The sequence below is a fragment of the Mastigoproctus giganteus genome, chromosome 12, assembly GCF_048544385.1.
Source record: "Mastigoproctus giganteus isolate SK-2022 chromosome 12, ASM4854438v1, whole genome shotgun sequence".
NCBI lineage: Eukaryota > Metazoa > Arthropoda > Arachnida > Uropygi > Thelyphonidae > Mastigoproctus > Mastigoproctus giganteus.
Window position 1 is genome coordinate 156,965,916 of NC_143586.1, and position 18,320 is coordinate 156,984,235.

Genomic DNA, 18,320 nt, shown 5'->3' on the forward strand with positions numbered 1-18,320 from the left:
GTATACATTTTACTACCCATATTCAAATTCTGAATCTCATATATTTGAGTGACAAAGATTCCTGAATATCCCCACAGTGACATATCACTCTGATAACAGTCTCTGATGTCCCCAGTGCCTCCGTAGCCAGGTGGGTAGGAGCAGCAGTGCATAGCACATGCTTCTTGGTTAGACTGGGGTTCAAACCCGTGAGCCACCAAATACGGAGGATGCAGAAAGGTCAGGGAATGACCACCGCATATCCCCGGAGCAATATGGCCTTAGTTGCTAATGCTCCTAAAAATCAAATAACAACTGATGTCCCCCATAGTGTCTGCATTTGATGACTTGACCAGCACTTCAAATTCATATTTATTATTCTCCTATATTGGTGTACATGCAACTGTTCTTGTTCTAAGTTACCCTAACATAGCCCAATTATTTACTTGTTTCATGATGACCCCCCGCAGTTTTTGAAATCCCCAGCACATTGCTTTCATGTCTACTGCTCATTCCAATATAAGCAGTGTAAGAATCACATTCACCTCTGCCTATTATTAATCTATTCATTGTGTATTCCCAAAACTACCACATCTAACACTGCCTTGATAGAATCAGCAAATATTTTAGCAACCTTTCTATTTAATCATATCCCAATCCTGAAGAAGCAATCTCCTGTTAACAAGCTCAGACTGCACAAAGAAAAATTTTTACACCATGAGTCTTGCACAATCTCTCCAGGGAAAAATTGATTGACAGGTCTCTCATCATATACTTCCTCTCATCATGCCTAGGCAGAATTACAGACTCAATTTAACTCTAACTCAGCTTTTTCTAAAAATTGCTTTCTACTCGTTAAATAATATTATAAGGGTATATTAAAATACAAGAGATTTTGCAAAAAAAATAAGCCTACACATGTGAAGCAGTTTACTTTATAGGACATGTTTAAAAAAATATTATGGACATTTTTTCTGACAAAAAAGATAATTCTGTTTTTCAGTCTTCAAGACAATCACTTATGTTCAGACTTTTGTAATGTAAAGTTATATTGAATATTGGGAAGGCACCTGAAAACATTAATTTGCATTCTTCTGTAACACTTATCAGATAATTGCATACATTAATATGCATTTTTAATAATTTATTTTAAATGCAAAACTCCCAGAATTGAGAAAGCCTATGTTCCAAGCTTTTTTGGATAAAGGGCCCACTATTACTTTAAAAATCATTCAGCACATACAATCAGAAAGAAGAGACCTGATCACTGGAAAAGGAAAAATTGAAGTCACTCCATAATATTTCTAGATAATTTTTTTCTAAAAAGAAACCCTTTAACACTTTCTGAATTTGTAAAAATAAATATAAAAATAGCCATGGTTAAGCTTCAAAAAATATGCTTAATTATCTGTAAATATTATATTTGTTTAAAATAAAATTTTGGATATAATTTGGAGTCATTAACCAGTATACAGTTTAAGGGCACAAAAGGTGATATTGTTGTACATGTTGGCACTAATGATATTAAGAGTAGGTGATTGGTGGAATTACTTAACAAGTACAAGTCACTGTTGAAAAAAAAAAAAAGCTGTGAATTAGGGTTGAATTTGAAAGTGTCTGCAATTCTGCGTAGACACAATAGGAGGGAATATATGACGAGAGCCTTGTCGATCAATTCGGCCCTGAAGAGATTGTGCAAGGTTCGAGGGGTAGCCTTTTTCTCAGCTTGGTCTGTGCTTGTTAACAGGAGAGACTGCTACTACAGGGATGGGATACACTTAAATAGAAAGGTGCAAGAATATTTGTTGATGCTATCAAGAATGTTAGAAGGATCAGAAAACTGCTAGATTGGGAGGGAATACATGGACTAATAGATTAACAGTAGCTGCTGACAGAGATGAAAGTGATTCTTGCACTCACTGCGTCTATTGGAAAGAGCAGTAGCCTGGTAAACAAGACGCAGGGACTTCAGAGACAGCTGGAAGTCATTGCGGTACAAGTAAACACATGGATTGTGTTAGGGTAGATAAGAATATGTGCATGTATACTTACGTGTACACTAATGCTAGGAGTTTGGTAAATAAATTGATAAATTTTATGAATTTGAGGTGTTGGTCAAGATATCAAAAGCAGATATTGTTGGGATATCAGAGACATGGTGTCACACAGATATAAGGAATGCAGAACTGGAATTTGGGGATTAAAATGCATACAGGAATGATAGACAGGATAGGAAGGGAGGAGAGGTTATGCTATTAGTTAAAAAACTAATAAAATCCAATGAGGTAAAGCCAGCTGACATCACTGGACAATGCAGTGTCAAGTCAGTTTGGAGTGACATAAGCACTGGGAAATCAAATTTGAGAGCAGGAGTGTTATAGGCCTAACGACTCTGAGTATAAGAAAAAAACTGTACAGGGAAATAGTGGGCTAGTAAATCAGAGTGCCTTATAATGGGGGATTTTAATTTCCCAGATATTGACTGGAATTTGTGGGTTGGTCACCCACACACTAGCAAGCCTTTGGTGGATTTATTGGATGATTGTTTTCTACATCAGCACGTTTGAGAGGCAACTAGAGGGAGTAATACTCTTGAACTGATTATCAGTAGTGATTCTTTATGCATTAAGAATCTGCAGATAAAGGAACCACTAGGTGGCAGTGATCACAGTGTGCTGAAGTGGGATTTACTCAAAGAGGTAACTACCATCAAGGGTAAAGGGAAGGGGTTTTTGCTTTCGTAAAGGTGACTACGGAGGTCTGAGACTGTGTTTAAATTCTATATGGTGGGACCAACTGATGATGTTACCAATAGCAAACTGAAAATGGGAATCATTCAAAGAATCAATCTTGGAAGCTACTAGGCTTTACATACCAACTAAGAAATATTGTTCGGGGTTTAGGCCTAAATGGAGGTCAGATGAACTAATGAGACATGTAGCAGAGATGAAAAATGCATGGGATACATAAATTAATGCGGGACATGGAAGCCTATGATAGATATAAGCTGGTCTGTAACCAAGTTGCAAAGGAGGTTAGGCAGGCAAAGGCAGATGAGAAATTTTGCCAAAGCATGCAAATAAAAACAGCAAAGAGTTTTTTACCTATGTAAACTCTAGAAGGGGATGAATCAGATTGGTCCACTGGATATCAATGGTTCAACTGTTGATGAACCTGCTCAGATGGTTAAACTAAATCAGTATTTTGCATCTACATTCACACATGAGGTATTCAGGGAGGGGAATGCCAGAGGGGAACTAAATTTGGCAGTGAGCTAGATGATTTTGTAATATCTGAAAGGAAAGTGGAGGAGAAATTGAAGATAAACATAAGGCACCTGGGGTGGATGGGATCCATCCAGTTATATTAAAGGAGGCAGCAAAGGAAGTAAGCAAACCCTTAGCCATTATGAGAGGAGGTACACATGGACTGGAAATGTGCAAATGTGACCCCAATTCACCAAGGAGGATCAAAGGGCAACAAGTAATTATAGACTGTTTAACTTTATAGACTTTAGTTTAACTTCTGTTCCTGGGAAATTAATGGAGGCACTGGTTAAAGAAGCACTGCAGGATTATCTAGACAAGACTTCAGTTATAGCTCAGACACAGCATGGTTTTGTTAAGTATGACCACATCATAGTATCCAATTTGATTGGATACTATGATGTGGTCACAAAGCAACTGGATGCAAGGAATAACTTTGATATCATATATTTGGATCTTAAAATGGCTTTTGATACTTTGCACATGGAAGACTGCTGCACAAATTGGAGCAGTGTGGCATTGGAGGCAAATTGCTGCTATGGATAAAGGGATGGTTGAGTGGGAGAAGACAGAGTGGTAATCAATGTGCACTGCTCATTGTGGACTAATGTTATTAGTGAAGTCCCTCAGGGTTCAGTGTTGGGTCAATTGTTGTTTTCTGTATTTATAAATGATATTGATGATGGCATATCAGACTTAATGTCCAAGTTTGCAGATGATATGAAGGTTGGCAGGGTTGTTAATGACAGTACGCTGCTGCAACAGGACCTAGAAAAGTTGAGCAGATGGGCTGAAAGGTGGCAAATGAAGTTTCACACTGACAAATGTAAAGTACTACATATGGGAAGCAGTAACTCCAGAGTAACGTAATAACTCCATAGTACTACACTGACAGTGGTAGAGAATGAAAAGGACCTGGGGGTAATTGTGCAGGCAGATATAAAGTTTCTAGTAGTGTAGACTGCCTGCAAGAGTAGCTCATGGTGTCTTGTCAATGATATACAGGAATTTTTCTAGCAGGGATAAGGAGGCGATTGCCCCTTTTATAAAGGCAATGGTCAGGCCACACCTCAAGTGATGTATACAGGTCTGGAGGCCTCATTTTAAGAAGGATGTGGAGCTTTCGGAACCAGTACAGAGAAGGGCAACAAGATTACTGAATGGAACAAAGGGTTGCTCTTACGAAGAAAGAGCTTAAGTTTTGTAGATTAGTGTTTGGAGACTAGGCACCTGTAAGGTGATCTGATTGATTGCATTGAAGCTCAATGCTGATGGGATTCTTCCTGTTGCTCAGAATAATCACGTGAGGGCCTAAATTCAAATTGAGACAGAATAATCACCTGAGGGCCTAAATTCAAATTGAGGAAAGACAATTGTAGGATAGATGTGCAGAAGTTTGCCTTTAGCCAGTGGGTAGTTGATTGGTGGAACAGACTTCAATCTTTTATTGTGGAAGTTAAAAGCCTAAATAAATTTAAGGCTGTGCTGGACAGGTATTTGGAACGAATGGAAGGGTGAAATCTAGTTTTTTTTGTCTGATGCCGCATAAGCTTGCTTTCTTACATCGTATGCCTCTACTAATGCTAATATTCATTTTGCACATAGGGAATGTCAAATAACAAAATATGACTATCCAAAATATCAGTCACCTGAACCAATCAAGAAATTGATAGAGACAGAGCCAATCACATGTACTCTGCATATCAGTTAAAATATTTTAATAATAAAACTTAAATCACAACTAATGAGGGCTGGACTTGCATTCATTTAGCATTATTAGGTGACAAATTTAAGTGCAAAGGGTTTTTATATCCTTTTAAGACAATGGCTTAACTTTTCTTGAATCAAGTGCCATTTGCAATTTCTGCTGTTAATATCAAATTGATTAGCCTTGATATTAACTAATTTATTGAATACTAATTTATCCCAGAGAAATTAAACTATTAATAATTGCACTTATGCCCTCTATTCCTGTCTTACTCTATATATATCATTTTAGTCCACTTAGCACTTGTATATATCTTATCATCTTATTTATCAATATCTGGAAAGTTAAAATCCATATGCTTTCATTCCTCTCCTTATTAATTTTATTTTATAATTGTCTAAGCATGCTATTCTGTGTTAGTATGTAAGCTCATCTGGCCTAGGCCATACAGCAAGGGTTGGCAACCTTTTTTGAGTGAAGAGCCATTTTTGGCTAATTTAAAAAAAAGAATCTGAAGAGCCACACATCAGCTCAAGCTGGGGGGGGAGGGTAGAGTTTTTTAAAAAATGGAATAGAATGGAAAGATGTTTTATTAAAAAAATATTTTTGAAATATTTATTAATACTGAAAAAACATAACCAACATACAATTATGTACGAATTAATGTGACTTTTGCTGCTGAACTTCTTGAGCAAGTCTCTCAACATCAGGCGAGTATGCTGCAATTTTCATCTTTAAAGATGCTGAGAGACATTGTTCAGATGGTTTGATTTATTTTTAATAAAGTTCATGTTTGAAAATATTTGCCTGCAGAAATACAAACAAAAAACTGAGAGAAGTCCAAATGCAAATATTTTCAAATATATATACTTGTCCGGTAAGCTACTCCACGCAAACACAATTTGGTCTTGCTTTTACAACTCATCTATCAGCATCCATGTGTAGAATTGCAAGTGCAGCCTTTTGCCTTTTCCAAATCTTCAGTTTCGGATAAGGCATTATATAGTTTTACACTCCACGTCCTTGATTTAAGTCCTCTAACTCCATTTTGAATGGTGCTTCATCAGGGCTAAAAGATAAATAGCCACAGTTAAATTATCAAAGAGCCACATGCGGCTCGCGAGCTGCAGGTTGCCAACCCCCCACCATCCAGCTATATTGGTTATGGATAAATGGCATCTAAGTCTACTCAAATTAACAGGTGAACTGATCATTTTGATGGTAAAAATCTGTCCAAGTGACAACTGTTTTCTAATACTACCTGCAGATCTTACTTTTGTCTACCATAGTTTAGTCCTGTTTTAATATCAGTATTGGTAAATGATGCAAGGAAACAAGCTTATACAGAACCAGCCAAAATAACACCACTCATCTGAATATTTCCTCTATCAATTTGCCTATTCCTTCCTTAAATTTATTCAACTTTCCCATATCAGATAGAAGTTTGTTCCAAAAATCAATTACTCTGGCTGAAAAATTTTCCACCTCTATCCTGCAACTATCCTTTTTAAAATTAAATTTATGTCCCCTTATGTGCATCATCCAAGAAAGAACAAGGATGCCAATACCATTTAGTATATAAATTACCATTAGCACATTACTATGATAATAGTAATTTATGTATCTTATACTCTGTCTAAATAAATTAGAAAAAAGCAAAAATATTTAACATCAAATTGTAAATGTATGCAACTTTATAATTTGTGGTCAATTCAGAATATGAATCAATTCAAAACTTGAATCATTCTGTATTTCAAGATGTTTTAGAAATCTGATATACTGTAATAATTCCAAAATCACTGCATGCTATATAATTACGTTAGCCTAACCCATCCACTAATCCTTTGTTTTAGCTTTTTTTTTTTTTTTTAACTATTGAGATTGTTTCAAGAAACTCATCTTTTTCTTAATCCAAAAACAGTGCACTCAACTCAAATTTGAGTGTACTATATGCATTTGGCATTTGTTTAACATGGAAAAAAAAAAAAGTAGTGTTACATTATACACTGCATTTTTAGATATGGATTTTAGAATACCATTCTCTATCAGTAAACAATTAAACTAAGACTACAATAGTATAATTAACAGATACCTGTATGAATTATTAGTTTGGCATCCAAATATCCTAAGTTACTTGAGGAAATGACAGATCCATTATCAGATACCTCTCCCCAAAATACTCTTGGTTCTTGTGGGTCAAAATCAACTGACACAGAATGAGATGCAGATGTATATATAGGAAAATATCTATCAGATATCAACCACAAACCTCTAATTTCATGCACATTGGTAAAAATCAATAGTGGCTCAGGATCTGCAAATTGATATAAAATTATTATAGGTTCTAGCATACTACTGAAATAAAATAAAAAATCATTAAAAGAATGAAACACTTCCAATATTTCTAACTTTAATATAAAAACTCACTGTCTGCTTGACAACTGTTGTTTTTCATAGTGTAGCCAAAAAGGCATTCACACTCATAACTGCCGTCTGTATTTTTGCAAATATGGCTACAAGGATTTTCTGAAACTGTACATTCATCAATATCTGCAAATGAATATACAAAATGAAAGTATTAAAGAAAAGCAATTTAAAATAGAACAATATAATTGTAAATAAAGCAGAAACAGCTGTTCTGCATGATATAACTAATGATGCATTCACAATAATACCTTTGTTTCTGTAAATAGTTAGATAATATGGTCTGTTGCTACAAAATTAAATAACTTACTTTTTTTTTTAACAGATTAAAAGTATTTACAATTAAGTGTGCCAGAGGAACTGATTATAATACCCATTAAGACAACATACATTGGAAATAATGATGAGTTTAAGACATATGACAGAAGAACAATAGGATGTCAAAAAATCCACTGTATAGTAACTTATTAAGAGAACATCTCTTACCAAAGAGTTACTGTAGTAGGTAAAATAAATGTAACAGAGATGGATAAATATGTAACCAAACAATCTGTACTGGGAAAAAGGAAGTGAGAATGTATATCCATTAGTCTTATTATACAAACATTGTACAAAGTTTTGTGTAATGGGCATTTAATGAAGCAAAAATTCTGCATCAATTTAATGCAAAATTACAGATTACCAAAAGATGGGGGGGGGAGAGGAAGAGAAACAGAGAGAGAGAGAAAAAGATCTGATTTTAAAAAATCACCTCATATTAGATCCAACCAAGCATTATCTTATCTACCTGTGTGAAGAAGAGATGGCATACGTGAAGTATTCCTATTCTGCTAGAACTACTTTTGCTTTTTATCTTCAATGGTAACAATGAGGGAATAGAAAGTTTGATGTCTGAAATTTGCAGATGATATAAATGTATTAGAAGATGAAATGCACACGACAATTTCTTATGGGTTTATTAGGCAGTGCTTTTTTTTTGTAAAAAAAAAAAAAAAAACAGGTGCCGGTACTCATTCTTTGCTATCAAGAAAAACTGAAAATTAAAAGGATATGAAAAGTACTGTGAAATTTTTTTTTTCCTGATATTGTTACTTTAGTAACAATGTTTTTAGAATAAGAACAACAAAAAATACAGTTTATTAAGCAGAAATTTATTATTCAAGTATATAAAAAAAAATAAGTAAAATGTGAGTAAAATAAGTAAAGAGTAACATAAGTAAAAATAATTTCATAAAGTTTTGGTAAAATATTCCAAATTTTTATTAAGTTCTCATCTGACACCCTATGCCAAGGGTCAGCAACCTTTTGAGTGAAGATCCATTTTTGATCTAATTTTAAAAAAAAAGAGAATCCGAAGGAACACACCTCAGCTCAAGCTGGGAAGGGGGAGGTGATGGAATAGAGGGGGGAAGGTGTTTATTAAAATATATATTTTTTGAAATATTATTTATTAATACTGAAAAAAAAAAAGGTAACAAACATCCAATACCAAAAACTGAGAGAAGTCCAAATGAAAATATTTTCCAATTTTTATATATGGGTCCGGTAAGCAACTCCACACAAACACAATTTGGTCTGCATTTTAAATGCATCTATCACCATCCATTTGTGTAGAATTGCAAGGGCAGCCTTTTGCCTCTCCAAATCCTCAATTTCAGTTTTAAGGCATTTTAGTCTTGCACTCCACATATCATGATTTTTAAGTCCTCTAACTCCATTTCAAACTGTGCTTCATGTGAGCTGTAAAGTTAAAGAGCCGCAGTTACATGTTAAAAGAGTTGCATGTGGCTTGCGAGCTGCAGGTTGCCGACCCCTATCTTATGCAGACTTCTTTTCTTCCTGTGTTGGTTGCTGAATGCCATTTCCAAAGCATCATAAATCAACATATTTTGCTGGATTGAAGTGGGTCAGCAGTGGGCATACAATTTTAAGAAACTGTTTTTGGCATCAACGAAGCGCTGGTTGGACTGGCAATCAGATTCATTTGTGAAAATCCTCGTTCACATTCACTCGATAAAACTGGTATCTTACGCAGAGTGTTCATCAAATGCTTCAATTCTTCTGAAACCTTATCTCAATTAGGTATACCCAAAATTCACAAATTGCATCTCTTTCATTTAACTGTAACCTAATTGACAATTTTCTTCACTTACACCAAATGTCAACAATTCATGATTAGAAGGATTAATACCTTTGTTGTCCTCGTTTTCTTTCTCTCATCATCGGTATTGTCACTATTGTCACTATTTCAGCTAATTGTGACCATGTAAACAAAGATAGGGAAAATTTACGGAAAAATGAGGATAACACACTTCCTCGAAACAACAGATAATTATTTGTTGGGGTAAAAGAAAATCACTTTTGTAATTCTCGAACTGGGTGCTTACTGTTGATTCACAAAGGTGTCCACAACCTATGACCCGAGAGGAAAGTGAACTAAAACAGCATTTTAAATTTTATCAAAAAATTTTTCTGATTAAATGTTTTGTTCAGTAAATGTAATTGTGTATTGTACTTAATAAAATTTTCAATTTTATTTTACATGCAACAAGATATGGAAAATGTAACACTCTAAAGAAATCTAACTTTGAATTGTTTTGAATATGGCCCCTGTACAGGAAAAGGTTGGACACCACCAGTAGAAGGTGGGCCAGAGCTCATTGGGAACACTCCTTGATCTGCTCACTCTTGACTAGTGCGACTCCTCCGTATGTGGGACAGGTGGTCGGATAGGTTTTACCAGGTACCACTAAGTTATAGAATGCTTTAGCTCTCTTAATTCATGCAGTAGCACTAATTGCCCAAATCGGCTGAAGGTCAGAAATGCGAACAGTGCGTACCGACATAATTCTCTCCTAATCTGTTCGCTATATGAACATTTTCTTCATTCAACAGAAACTATTTTAAATGTAACTTCCACGGGAAATTCAAAACAATTCGCTATAAAAGGACTTCGTTAAACAGAGATCCGACTGAGTAATTTAGAATTATAAAAATGGTTATATAGTTTTATATAGAAATATCTTAAAAATAGAGTAAAAAATGCAAAATTTAGTTAAATAATTTTAAGCTTATTTGAATAAACGTGAAAGCAATTTACGGAATATTACAAATTTCGAAGTGCACTGCATTCAGATATCACACGTCACTGTTAATAAAGGTGCCAGTATGTCGTACCATCCCAAAAAAAAAGTGTTTAGGTAATTAACTAAATATTGGTGTAGATACACCATAGTTTATCCATAAATCTGAACTATGTATGTAGTGTAAATGGCATAGTTTTAATTGTATCTCATATTGTGAATGCCTTCACAATGAGACAGCTGGTATTGCACTACTTCAAATAAATAATGCCTCTAATAGAGAAGACTTATTTTCAGTGGATACCACCACCACCCAGACAATCATTTAAGCTATTTGTATGTATGTATGTGAATATCTACTCTAATATCCACTTGTCCCTATTAGACTTAGAAAAGCAAAAAGTAGAGGGAAAGTTATAGTAGGAGGGGAAGAGGAAACTAAACGATTCAGAAGAATGAAAGGGACAGTAACTCCAACTCGCACCACTCAAAAACTCAAAATTCCTCGAATAGGCAACGCTTCTCCAGTAGAGAAGACTGTTACCTATTCTCGGAAACTCTGCGATTATCTGGCTCCCCTAGCGACCGTTTCAAGACTTGAAATATCATCAGTGAGTGGGCAGGTACCCTTATAATGCAACATGCCATCACAGTTGAAGTTATTTCCACAATATGAGAGATGCCAAATGGTGTATAAATAATAATGTATTAGAAGACAAAATGCACAAGGCATAATTTCTTATGGGTTTAGGCAATTAACTATATAATATTGGTGTAGAAAATAAATCACAGTAGTCTTCTCTACTAGAGAAGACTTATTTATTTGAAGTAGTGCAATACCAGCTATCTTGTTGGGAAGGTACACACACAATATGATATACAATTAAAACGATGCCTTTTACACTACATACATAGTTAAAATTTATGGGTAAACTATGGTGTATCTACACTGATATTATATAGTTAATTACCTTAACCCATAATAAATTATGCCTTGTGCATTTCATCTTCTAATATGACTTGCAGCAGTCTCTGAAATATCCTGCATTTTGTTTTCCAGGCTTCTGCTCATTCCAATAGAAGCAGTGGAAGAATCACTTTCACCTCTGCAAGTGGCTACTGTTAATCTATTAGTCCTTGTATCCCCCAACATTTACATCATAACATCATTCATTACATCATTTGGCCTGACTAATACTCAAAAAACAATTACAATCACTACTCCATAGTTAAATGTTACCTGAATTTTAGCCATTCTTTACTACATAAATATATCAATATTAGTAAAAAATATGTTTATACTATCAAAAGAAATTTAACTAGTTTGATTACATTTTTAAGAATACATATCTACTCCTCACATTTTACTAGAATGAGTGCATTCATTCACACTGTCTCCCCCCCCCCATTAATAGAGATTATAATACAAAATTAAGATGCTCACCTGAGCAAGTGAGTCCATCAGATGCAACTTGATATCCAGGATTACAAAAGCATGCTGAACTATTTGGTGTGGCTCTACAATTATAGATGCATGTGCCATTTTGACAATCATCTAAAAATATTTCAAAATCTTATATTCATGCAAATTCATAAGACTTATCTGATTTAAGTTTAAATTATACATAATTTAAAATACCAACCAGAATAACCAAAATTCTATTATGTTTGTAGTTCATGAACTTTCTCATTTAACGTTTGGTGATGGTGGGGAGGGGAACTACATAGAATGTTGCTATTCTATGCTGCAACAATTTATACGTTGCAGCATATATTTTATTTTTAATTTTGTTACTTTCAATTTTATATATACAGTATTTTAATCAAAAGTAGACTAATACACCCATGGGAAAGTATTAAATTGCACACTACTGCAAAAATATAGGACTATCAAGGGACATTGGCATATTGTGCTGGAATTGGTGAGTTTGTTATTAAACATGTAACACACAAGAGTTTACTATTGAAAAAAAAAAAAAAAAAATTCTTGTTTTCTGTGCATCCAAGACAATTCACAGATGTTGATTGAAGTTTACCATAACTGCATCCAGTGTTTTTTCAGAGATATCCTACATGGCACCTGTGATTTGGCCTTAAAGTTCTTTATTGGTAAGTGAATTATTCCAAGGTTAGGTAGAGAACCCAACAGTTTTGAACCAGATTGTTCAAACATGTTTCTGGATCATTTCTGCAAACAAATCTAATCTTGAACTAGTGCTGCACTGTAACAAGACTGCCAGTTCAAAACCTTTCCACAACACAAAAAAAACATCGCACAAAAAAGGGAGAAAAAAACTTCCTAAAATTCAGTTTATACCTCATTTGCTGAATTTAAAGAGTTTGAATTTATCACTTTGTTTGAAGTTTCCATGTTATCAATAATAACATGAAAACTTTCTTGCTATTATTTTTACAGCTTGCAATAATCTGCATTATCCAGCAAAAATTCGTGACAACTTGCAGTTATTAAAAAACAAATATTTATTCAAAGAAATCAATAACATGTTGGCCCACCTATTGCTGTAATGACTGCTTTGACATTTTGAAAAAAACTTGCTATTAATTTCTGCTAGAGTTGTGCTCCACTCTTGCTTTAAAGCATTCTCTACTATGAGAAAGACCACCTTGACCTAATTCTGCAATCTAGACAATAACAAAGATGTTTCACTGGGTGGTAGGGGGGAATCTATGTTGGCTATTGAATTTTCTAATTTCATTCTCTTCAAGCTATGCATTCATAATTCTTGCTTTGTGACAAGGAAAATTATCACATTAAAATGTGTATTGGCTGCCTCTATAAAACTACAATGTAATGTAATACATTAGTTGTATGCAAATAGAACTACAAATAAATGTAGTTTTATTTGTATAAAAGTAAAAATGATGCATGCCAAATTGTCCAGAATATCAATACAGAATGCAACATTTATGGTTCAATGCACTACAACCAGTAGACCTTATACACACAAGAAATATCCAGAACAGACCACATCTTTTCCTGACTTCAGTTGGAACAACACACTTAAAGTATTTTACAGGCATGCTCCCTAGAATAGCATACACCATAAATCTTCTACAGAACTGACTTCTATTGTTCTGCAGTCAAAGTTCAGTGTGCCTTCTACCATACACAATCAAAGAGACACATTGTTTTATTTATATTATGACACACACACACACACACACACAATATATTTTAATGCAAACAAAAAAACAAAAACATTAATTCTACATTTAACATGCATACATCAGAATAGACTAGGTATTATAGAGAAATGATCATATTTAATATCAGATAGTAATATTCAACCAAAATACAGGGTAACCATGACATGTAATACAGGTATCTGTGTATTAAATAAAAAAAACAAGACAAATTTTAAATAATTATAAAACTGGTGTTAACTAATCTTTACATACTGACAAACTTTCTCATAAGACAATATCCATAGATAATTTGCCCGATTGTGAAAGCTTTGAATAATATCGGATGTCGATATATACATATATATGAAATTAATTAATATTAAATTAGGGAGGGACTAATTTTGCTGCATTCTGTCATAAAGGAACTTTAACCCAATACACAGTAACTTAATTTAAAATTAAACAGAGAAGGCTGTAATATTTTAATTTTTTGAAAGACCCTGTTGGAATCCCAGAAAAAAAAAAAAAAAATTACATTATCAGAATCTAACTATGGAGCATCACTGAAAGGTCCTCATCACACACAGGTGCCATACAAAGAAGGCAACTCAGGAGATGATGGGGGGTTAAAAAAGTAGTATTTACAAACCCTTTCCATGTAGTGAAATGTGGCATTTTTCTGTTTGCATTCATACACTTAAAAGGCTTAACATAGTCTTGCTTGCAGTAATTATAATCCACATCAAAACTTAATGTCCTGCACAGTACACATTCATCTTTGTAGTAGTAGTGGCATGTGATGCAAGAAAGCAAGTGTATGAGCTTATGCAGCATCAGCCAAAAAAAAAACCACCACTGCCTCCAAATGCCTGTCCAGTTCCTCCTTAAATTCATTCAACCTATCAACTTCCACAACAACAGATGGAAGTTTGTTCCAGCAATTAACTACCTGCTGGCTAAAGGCAAATTTCCGCACATCTATTCTACATCTGTCTTTTCTTAATTTGAATTTATGCCCCCTTAGGTTCGTAATCTGAACAAGTGGAGGGATCCCATCAGAATTCAGCATGCTCAACCCATTCAAGGCCTTATACACCTCAATCAGATCACCTTGCAGGTGCCTAGTCTTCAGCCGCTGCAATTTGCAGAACTTAAGCTTGTCTTGGTAAGAAGATCCCTTCATTCCCCTCACCAATCTTGTTGCCCTTCTCTGCACACACTCAAGTAAATCGACATCCTTCCTAAAATGAGGCCTCCAGACCTATATGCAGTACTCAAGGCGTGGCCTGACCATTGCCTTACACAGAGGGATCTTCCTTTTCCCTGCTAGCAAAATTCCTATATATCACTGACAAAACACCATGACCTGCCCTGGCAGCCTGTCTGCATTGCTCAGAAAACTTCATATCTGCCTGCACAATTACTCCCAGGTCTTTTTCATTTTCTACCATTTTAAGTGTAGTACCACACAGTTGGTACATTTCTCTGGGGTTACTTATATCCATATGCAGTACTTTGCATTTGTCAAGGTTAAACCTCAGTTGCCACTTCTTAACCCATCTGCCCAAATTATCTAGATCCTGTTGCAGTAGCACACTGCCATTACTGCCATGAACAACCCTGCCAACCTTTGTATCATCTGCAAACTTTGACATTAAGCCTGATATACCTTCATCAATATCACTGATAAATATACAAAACAGTGGACCTAACACCAAACCCTGCGGGACTCCACTAATAACATCAGTCCACGAGGAACAGCACCCATTGATTACCACCGTCTTCTCCCACTTAACCATCCTTTTATCCATTGTAGCAACTTACCCTTAATACCATTCTGCTTCAATTTGTACAATAGTCTTCCATGCGCAAAAGTGTCAAAAGCTTTCCTGAAATCCAAATATATGATATCAAAATCATTTTTTGATAATTTTCATATCATATATCCAGTTCCTTTGTAACCACATCATAATATCCTATCAAATTTGTCAGACAAGACTTTCCCTTAACAAACCCATGCTGTGTCTGAATTATTGCTGAAGTCTTGTCTAGATGATCCAGCAATGCATCTTTAACCAGTGACTCCATTATTTTACCCAGAACAGAAGTTAAACTAACTGGTCTGTAATTACTCTTGTCACCCTTCGATCCCCCTTTGTGAATTGGGGATACATTTGCACATCTCCAGTCTGTGGGAACCGCCCCTGAGTCCAAGGATGCTCTCATAAATATGGCTAAGGGTTTGCTTAGTTGCTTTGCCGCCTCCTTTAATATAACTGGATAAATCCCATCCACCCCAGGTGCTTTTCTTATGTTTAACCAACAATTTCTCCTCCACTTTGCTTTCAGTTATTCCAAAATCATTAAGTATCCTGCTACAATTTGATAACCTTCTGCCATTTTCAAACCTTAATAATTCCTCACGTGTGAATGTAGATGCAAAATACTCATTCAATTTGTTTGCTATCTGAACAGGATCATCAACCATCGATGTCAAGTGGACCAATCAGATTCATCCCCTTCCTTTTAGAGTTTATACAAGTAAAGAAATCCTTGCTGTTCTTCTTAGCATCTTTTGCCAAGGATTTCTTGTAATCTGCCTTCGCCTGCCTAACCTCCTTTGTCACCTGATTACAGACTAGCTTATATCTGCCATAGGCTTCTGAGTCGCTTGATAATTTATATGCATCCCATGCATTTTTAATCTGTATTACGAGTCTCATTAGTTAACCATTCAGGCCTAAACCTTGAACAATATTTCTTAATAGGTATGAAACTTTTAGTAGCTTCCACGATTAATTCCTTGAACGCTTCCCACTTACAATTTACTGTTGGTAACATCGTCAGTTGATACCACTGTACAGAATTTAAAAACTGTCAGAGAGCACTGTACTCACCTTTACAGAAGCAAAAACCCTTTCCTTTACCCCTGATGGTAATTAAATCTTTAAGTAAATCCCACATCAGTACACTGATCACTGCCACCTAGTGGTTCCTTTATCTGCAAATTCTCAATACACAAATGATCACTGCTGATAACCAGATCAAGAGTATTACTCTCTCTCTGGTTGCCTCTCGAACATGCTGCTGCAGAAAACAATCATCCAATAAATCCACAAAAGTCTGACTAGTGTGTGAATGACCAACCCACAAGTTCCAGTCAATATCTGGGAAGTTAAAATCCCCCATTATAAAGACATTCTGATTTACTAGCCCACTATTTCTCTGTACAATTGTTCATTGTACTCATTCGAGTCATTAGGCCTATAACACACTCCTACTCTTATTTTTGCTTTCGCAGTGCTTATGTCACACCAAACTGACTCAACAGTGCACTGTTCATCTATATCAAGATGAAGATCATCTTGTGATCAAGATGATCTTCTGCCTGGCCATGGCTTTGGAGAATATTGCAGTACAACTCCTATAATGTAAAGATTTCAATATGGTCCAATATAGCCTTCAGTATATAAAAATGTTCGAATATATATGCTATTTCAATTCTGCAATAAAGATTTATTTATTCTTTTGAATATGCTTCCTTATGCATATCATAATTTAACCAATTATGATATGTTTCTACATTCTATGATTATTTTAAACACAAAAGCAATACATAATATCAATAAGTAATTCATGAGCAAGCAGAACATGCAGTTTACACTGAGAACTTAATATAATGATTACATTTCAATAATATTACATGTAAAATATACATGTTACTATATATTAAGATAATAATTGCCATGCTAAATTAGCAAAATATGCATATTTAGTTTAGAAAAATATGCTTCACATGAAAATTAGTATAAAACAAAAAAATTCCAATTTTTTTTGGAGATACAAAGACATTCTCAAAATTGGACATAAACATAAAAACAGGACATCTTATTACTCTAGGCACTGCATTATGGAATTGTGTCCATTCTCACACTGCACATTGAAGCACAATTTTGAATTTGATCCAACACTGGCAATGCCAGAGTGATGGATTTTTAGCCAGTGGGTGGCTGATATTTTGAACAAACTTCCATCTGTTGTAGTGGAGATCAACAACTACAAGTGGATGGAGTGAATGGATGGGTGAATTTTTTTTTTTTTTTTGGCTGATGCTATATAAGTTTGCTTTCTTGCTTCATCATATGCCTCTACTAATGCTAGATTAGTTCTTACACTGCACATGCCGGTGCATAATTTTGAATAATGAAAAATGGCAATGCTCACACTGACAATCAACTGTTTTCAGTGACCCTAGATGAGTAACTGTTGTGACTTTTTTCTTCATTTACAATTATCACATTTAAGTTTTGAGGAAGAAAAGGGTCTCAACACTTTCTAAACATCTTTCACTTGATGAGACATCCAAAATAGGGAAACTATAAGAAAAATGAAGTGTCTGAACTAATCACCATATGCTCTTACAATAAGAGTTTGCAAGTGGTTGAACAGAGGATTAAAAAGAAATATCTTAAAATGAATACAAAAACAAACTAAGATAAAGGAGAATGTTAGCTGCTGTGTCTCATCTCCTCAGGGATGACCATAAAGCAACAGCAACTGTGAGACAGTATTAAAATCATCACTTGACAAATATATAGTGTCAAATAACAGACCCTATGTTATGTTGAAATTAAAGAATGTGTAAATTACTAAAATTACTGAGCAGTGTTAAATAAGTCTTTGTTATTACTCCATAATATTGAGATTCAACAT

At 34.8% G+C, this 18,320-nt stretch overlaps 1 protein-coding gene across 1 annotated transcript in view; it reads right to left on the reverse strand.

Moving 5' to 3' along the window:
- The window catches only part of LOC150077534 (low-density lipoprotein receptor-related protein 2-like), a 496,886-nt gene that overhangs the window by 422,429 nt on the left and 56,137 nt on the right, over window positions 1–18,320 (reverse strand). The window contains exons 6-8 of the mRNA XM_090385933.1: window positions 11,905–12,015; window positions 7,381–7,503; window positions 7,046–7,267 (exon numbers count right to left, since the gene is read on the reverse strand). Coding sequence (XP_090242059.1) covers window positions 7,046–7,267; window positions 7,381–7,503; window positions 11,905–12,015 — 456 coding nt within the window. The remainder of the gene's footprint in view (window positions 1–7,045; window positions 7,268–7,380; window positions 7,504–11,904; window positions 12,016–18,320) is intronic.